The sequence below is a fragment of the Jatropha curcas genome, chromosome 4 (assembly GCF_041381405.1).
Source record: "Jatropha curcas cultivar XTBG-Jc1 chromosome 4, XTBG_Jcur_1.0, whole genome shotgun sequence".
Classification (NCBI taxonomy): Eukaryota; Viridiplantae; Streptophyta; class Magnoliopsida; order Malpighiales; family Euphorbiaceae; genus Jatropha; species Jatropha curcas.
The window spans coordinates 2,820,162-2,827,634 of record NC_143154.1 but is presented as its reverse complement, the minus strand read 5'-3'; the positions used below and the strand labels follow the sequence as shown (position 1 = coordinate 2,827,634).

The window sequence follows — 7,473 nt, the reverse complement described above, 5'->3', positions numbered from 1 at the left end:
TATGCTCTTATGTTAGTATCCATAAAACTTAAATGATCCATATTAAATTATTTTCGAAATTAATCAAACATTTGATTCAATAGAGTTTTGTTGAAGATTAAAAGTTGATACGTTAATTCTATTTATATCAAGATTTAATTAACAACAATATAATATAGTTTGACTATTATATTTGTTAATAAAAATATATTAAATAAGTAAAATAGTAATCCCAAATATTATTCACTCCTAAAAGAAGAACAAGACAATCATTTGAGATGGATGAAAAAAGAAAATAGAACAAAAATTATGGGACGAAAGAAGTCAAAAATATCCTTTAATTTTGTATTTTCACATTGATTGGTTTTTTTTTTTTTTTTTTTTCTTTCTTTCTTTTTCCCATGACATTGATTTACAATGCCAAGTAAAATAAACCAGCATAATATACAGAACCAATGCAATAACCAACTAGTTGACTTTATTGGAATTATTAAGAGATAAGGAAAACTCTATTTTTAACTCTCCTTCCTTTTGTTTATTAATTATCTAATTGTCAATTTAAGTAGTTTTCATAACTACAATATTTAATTTTACTCCAATGTCTCAAAAATGTTCCAACATGTATTGTTAAATAACCATATATATATATATATATATATATATATATATATATATATATATATATATATATATATATATATATATATATGGGTGTGTGTCATTTATGTATACACACATTATATAATAGCTCTAATATCAATTTCACAAATTTGATCATTCACAATTTATTTTACACAAGTTTTTTGCATGAAAAATGTCATGCAAACATTCATACAGGAAATTTCTAATGGAAAATGCCTTTTTAGTAATAATTTAAATAAATTGAGGTATTCCAAAGAAAAGTAATAAATTTTCAGTTATATATAATTAAAATTAAAATAAGAAATGTGTAGTTAAAATGTTTATTAGAAGCTATAGGAAAAAATATAAAAAATATCCCTTAATTTTATATTTTTACATTTATTCGGTGTTTTTTATTTCTTTCCCCATGATATTATATTATATATGCATACACTAAAATGAAACCCAAAATCACTGTTCATATTACAATTTCACCCTTCTTTCTTAAATTGTTTTACATTCTAAACCCCATTCTCTTTACTCATCTTTCTACAATAAATAGAATACCCATGATAATTATAGAAAGTAGGAAGAGATAATGTCAATAAGAAAATTCATGGTGGGAGGATAGATTACTATCATATGGCACCTTTGTGGGTCATACGTGGGCTATGCATTATTTTTTTCATCTATATATATATATATACATTGAGAAAAGTTTATGCAAATAATAATACATAGCAATAAAAAAATGAGAAATGGTAAAATAGTAAATATATTCTTAATGGGATTTAAGATTTTTCGTTTTGGGAATGATTGACGTACTATGTTGTGCTTTATTTTTTCACGTTTAATTTCAATAATACTTAAATATTAAATATGTTTATTATTCCACATTGACTATTTTAAAATTTTTTTTCAATCCTAGAAATTTCTTAAACTTATAAATAAAAAATTCTTAAGAGATTTGTCAAATGCATTTTATAACTTATTAATAATTATATCACTTAGTATTTAATAGATAGAATTTGAAAAATTTTAGAGATACAAATGAAAATGAGTACTTTCTTATAAATTTACTAATTGTTAAAGTATTTTCAAATGTAAAAGAGAATATATCTCCCCTTTCTCCTAAAACCTAAAACCTAAAAGCTCTATTTTCTTCCTCCACAGACAGTCATTTGTGAGCTCACATCGGGGTCAAACTTTCCCTTGTGGCCATCGGTGTGCTCACATCAGTGGTCACTTTTTTCCTTTTTTATTTGTTCTTTTTTACAAATAATCCTCAGATCTATACAAATCTAAATTATTGTCCCCAAATATAGAAATTTATTGTTGTATGTATCTTGGGTTTATTGTTGTTGGAATTTATTGTTGCTCATATCTTAAGATTTTGTTCTTAGATCTAGGTCTGAGTTATTGTTATTACCATTATGATGATTTTGTCTAGCGTCTTTTATTATTTGAATTGTTATGCAGAAAGAAGTACATATCTCACCTCCAATAGAAGAAAGAAATTTGAAGGTAATCAGATCGGACTTGTAAAAAGACCATGGTTATAAAACAATGACCATAAATAGCCACCAAGCGGAGCAAGTAATTGCCTATAGCATAAATATTATGCTCTCTCAACTCGATCAGATACTTCAAGTCAAGATTGTGTTTTTCCATTCTTTGTATAAGTGGTTTATTACTAGAATTTCTATATAAAAAATATAGAAATATATTGATTTGAAAATATAATTTTTTTTATACATGGCCAGCCTAATGAACCAGAAAAATATTATGGACTACATTGTAGAAGGTGTAGCCTTCCACTTCGAATAAATTCACCAAATATGAATTAACATTTATGGTGGAGATGACTTGAACTCAATATGAATTAAGTACAATATATTTGAATTTTATTCATAAAAATTTTAGATATATTTATGAAATAAGTTTTATATTAATAAAATATAATTTTCAAGTAAAAACCAAATGTAATTTTACATATATAAATAATTTTTAAAAAATAATTTAGCGTGGCAATTTCCATGCCCAAGGCTCAAACTTTCTTGAGATCTTTAGTTAAGAGAGATGAAGTCTCAACCATTCCTCCCATCCAACATTAGTAAGAAGGAGCGTTTTCTAAAATATTATCTCACCTAATATTTAGCGTTTTAGGTTTTTCTACAAAAAATTTTATACAACCCTATCCTTTATTAATTTAAAACCCTTCTTCATCACATTATTTCTTTGTATTATTTTTTATGCTTGGCTTGTTTATAATTGATAGTAAAAAAATGTTTATTTATATATATGCATTTGAACTCAAGAAAATATTAAAAATTAAAAATATTGCTCCCTAAAATATTAAGATTTCTAATTTTATTTATAAAATAGTGAACTTTTAAATTTTTCTCTCTTAAATATTGAACATTTAGATTTAGTGAAATCATCTCTTTTCAATTTAGTGAAAATTCTAAGTGAATATTAAAATGTTATTTTTTGTCATTTTAAATTTAATTACCAATCAAACAACTGTTTTTACCGAACACTTCGGTTTTCAACCGCTACTTAAACAATTAACATCTAATGACTACTGAAATAGCTAACAACTACCAACTGCTAGAGCAGCTACCGAACAGATTCATAGTAATAACTTTTAAAATGGATTTGACAATTACTTATCTACCATTGGTTTGTCATTCCATATAAATATCCTACATAGAATCATGGCTTCAACGTATAAAAACTCTTGAAGCATGAAATGTATATATGACCATGCATCTAAAAGAGAAATTGACATTTGTAAGAAAAATTGGTTAGTATAATTTAAAAGCTAATATTATATCTCAAGATCACAAGTTCACTAAGAAAGAAAAACAACTTAATAAAATAAAACTCCTAAGAGAGATGTATTACTAAAAGGAACAAAAACTTATGGTTCTTCTCTTACATATTGGCAAAGAACAAAAAGAATCAATATCAGGAAAACCTAATCAATGGACTCCTAGCTAAACTAAGTAAAATACTCTTTTTTTTACTTAAAAAGACACTTAAATGAACTTAAATTACCTAGGAAGAACTAAGAGATACGTTAAAAAATTGAATGACTTCTTAAATACCCACTTTAATATTTTAAAAAAGCTTCCAATCAATACATTCTCTATGTTGGATACTGCCCTCTTGAAGCTTCTCATACTTCTAGGGTTGAAGTTGAAAAAGCGAGAAGAAATTGGAGTGATTGGGATATTTTCACAATTGCATATTTCAATCATGTACCCATCTGGGTCATGGAAGAAAATTTGATCCACTCTATTCCCATCATCATCATCAATAGTTGCTGTCACATACCTTATTCCCAATCCTTGCAACCTCCTCTTCACAACCCCTATATCTGTGCACTGTAGAATATTTATATTTTAGAAAAATCTTTATCAATTTGAGAAATATTTTTATTAATTGCTTCTATTAAAATAGTAAATATAATCCTTTTCTTAATAGCAATCATAATATAATACCAAATACAATACTAAAAATAGAGAAGTGGCCAAAATTTATAATTAAAAATGAATCTACAATCGTAAGTTTTTATGTTGATTTCAATCTGTGCAATAGTAAATATATATTCAATTTAAATCGATTTCAAACTGTTCCAAACCAACTCTTATTCGGTAAAAAAAAAAATTTTTTTATGTTGATTTTTTATATAGGCATTAGAAACTAGCTCAAGCATAATTAACTTATTAAATTAAAAACATAAATTCTAGTAAATTTTTTTATATTAAAAATGGAAAATATAGATTTATAAATAAATTTCATAAATTTTTATTTATTTTTCAAATTTAAATATAATTAATTACTAATCTTTCTCTATTAATTAACTAATCTCACCTGGAAAGAGATGTGATTATCCTTGGTATTAATAGGACGTGGTTCAATAATAGGATCAAATTCTTCAAGGGCTATATTCTCAATCAAATGTATTTGTTTTCCGACGCCGTAATTGTACAACCTACATATAAATCAAATTCAAACAAGTGAATGTTTCATTTTAATAAGTTCTTGTTCTGCACTAAAATTGCCTACTCAGTTTCACTTGTACTGTCATTCTTGTAATTAATGGAGATTTCAAGAAGAAGAAGAAGAGGAAGAAGAAAATGAAGTTAAAAACTAACCAAGCTCCATTAAACTTCAAAGAAGAAGGTCGTTTGATTTGAACAAAGCCCAAAACTTCTTCATAGAAATAGGTAGAAGCCCAGACAGATCTACAGGACAATGACACATGATTCAACGACAGAAGGGGCAGTGCCTCAGAGCTGCTCATTTCTTCAATCTCCATATTTCTTTTTACCTGTAATTTTTCTTTGTTTTCTGTAGCTAATGGACTTTCTTTTTCTCTCTTTCCCTTTCTCAGTCGAGCCAAGTTGTTTCTATCTACGAACCTCCTAACTAGCAGACTTCCCTTTTTATGAAGCATGGATTTTCTTGTCGTTTTGGATAATGAGGAACTTTCCAAGCAGATTCTCTCCAGCTTCTATAGCTTTTAAGATAAATGGTAACATGATGCTATTTGTCGCCAATCGCTACTAAATAAATTTTAAAAATTTTCTATATTTGTAATTACATTTTTAATAACTTGCTTTTATAAGGATATTTCTTCCCGTTCATTAGGGAAAAAAAAAAAAATAAAGTGAGAACATTTTATAAAAAAATTTATATTTTTATTGATTTGGTTGATGTTAGAAATATGTAAAGTGTATGGCTAACCCAATAACGAAAGTTTCGTAAGAGTACTGGAGCAGGTTACCGTAAAATAAAAGATCTTCTTTCTAAAGAGATTCGATTTGGAATTAGGTCCATAAACCCAGTTAGGCAAGTATAATCCTTTTTCTAATCTAATCATCAAATTTATTATCCTAACTTTTTATAATCGTCTGATGTATATATTTTGTTGTGGAAGTTACATTGGTAGATCAAATTTTCATATTAATTAGAAGATAAAAGGTCAAATAGACCTTTAAAATCATATATATTGTTAATTTAATTTCCAAATATTAAACTATTAAATCAAATAAATTTGTTAAAATACTAGTAATCCAAAATAGTATTTCAATTAGCAAAATTAATAAAATTCGATAATTATGTAAATTTGTCTTTGTAATTCAATTCTAATTTGTAATTAATTTTCCTGAAATAAATAGTTTCCATTAACTCCCATCACAAGATTTGCCGATTTGGACAGCCATCATGTTCAAGAATATCATATATCATTAAATTTGTTGCAATGTTCAGTATTCTATTTATAATTCCTAGTAAACAAGGTTTGGTTGCCTCTGCCACTAAAAGCAAATACCGACTTGGAACCTTCCACGCAGATGAGACTTTATCTGGGCGGATAAAATTAAGATATTCAGATTCAATTTTCAGGTTGACATTTATTAGGATATTGTAACATTTGAAAAAAAAAAAAAAAAACAACGAGCCGTCCAAAATTTTTTTCTCGAAAATGAGTTTGATTTATTTTTATTTCTTTAAATGTTTTATTTAGACTGAAAATCTATATAAATTGTTACCTTTGCTTAGAAATTCATATTTTTTTTATTTGGAATGAAAAAAAAATATAAATTTTAATTTAATAGAATCGAACTTAACTACACTAAATTGCACAAGATAGGTACAATTTTCAAGTAAATTCCACAAAACTAAATAATCCAACTTTTTATGATAAAACTATCATTTTTCTTCTATAAGGTCAAATTTTTAATTTTTTACTTATTTAACTTATTTATGTTATTAAACTTGACCAAAACCAAATTTATTTTATTTAGAAAAAAATTTTTCTTTTATTGTGTTTTTTATTTTAATATTTTCATCTTTTATATTAATATTTTTTTAGCATTTTTTTTATATTGGGGAGAGACTCAAGTTAATTATACATTTATCACTAAATTAAATGCAATAATTTTATTAATATTGTTTTTATCTTATATATTTATTTTAATAAAAATATAAAAGAATTATACAGTGTAACATAAATATAATTGGTATTTATTATTTATTTTTGTGAAATTGTTGTTTCAAAGATATTTTAGAAAACAAAATCAAATGAATTTTTAATTATCAACTTATTTCATACATTTTACGTGGAATTCAATTGAAATACATATCTTAAAGTGATCACACCGAACATGAAAATTCATTCACAAATGAATTCTACTAGAATTTATTACAAACGAATTCCATAATTTGGATTCATTTATACCAAACAGAGTGTTAATGTATTAAAAAAAAGTAGAAGAGGATATATTTACATGGGCAATACAAGAAAGTTAATCCTCATTTCTACCAATATGGATTGTTGTATTTTGGCAAAATACATGGATTACGTGGGGAAACTATCATATTTATGTATTCTATATGAATATGCTAGACATTGCTCTCAAACTCAAGGCGGTTGACTAAAAATCAAATTGAGTTTGGAAACTAATGTTGGACGTTCTTCGTAAAAATATTTCCCAATTGCTCAATAACGAGAGAGGAATAAGTCGAAGAGTGCCACACATGAGATAAGTTCGAGAAACATCATACTCAATCTCACTGTATCTAGTTTTCTCGTGAAAAGTATCATTACAAGTCATTTAAATAGTACTTTGACTATCATGATGAATATTGGTAGCAAAGTCAAAATTAACACCCATGCAACCAATGCAACTAAAACAACTTAGTTGTGGGATCAACAAGAGTTCGGTATTCAAACTCAGTATTGGAGCAAGAGACAATAGACAATAAATAAGGGCATCACCAAGAATAAAAAATTAAAAAAAAAAAAAAAAGATTGTTTGTTGAACATTGATCAATAAGATCACTCTCCCAGTCCACATTAAG

General features: G+C 25.9%; 1 protein-coding gene across 1 annotated transcript; it reads right to left on the bottom strand.

Annotated features, from left to right (window-relative positions):
* Positions 1 to 3,472: 3,472 nt before the first annotated feature.
* On the bottom strand, positions 3,473 to 5,013 carry LOC105629243 (glyoxylase I 4). The gene is made up of 3 exons (XM_012210801.4): positions 4,764 to 5,013; positions 4,480 to 4,600; positions 3,473 to 3,989 (listed from the first exon to the last, which is right to left on the bottom strand). The coding sequence occupies exons 1-3, from the start codon at positions 4,925 to 4,927 to the stop codon at positions 3,657 to 3,659; spliced, it is 618 nt and encodes a 205-aa protein (XP_012066191.1). The 5' UTR covers positions 4,928 to 5,013; the 3' UTR covers positions 3,473 to 3,656.
* Positions 5,014 to 7,473: the final 2,460 nt, after the last annotated feature.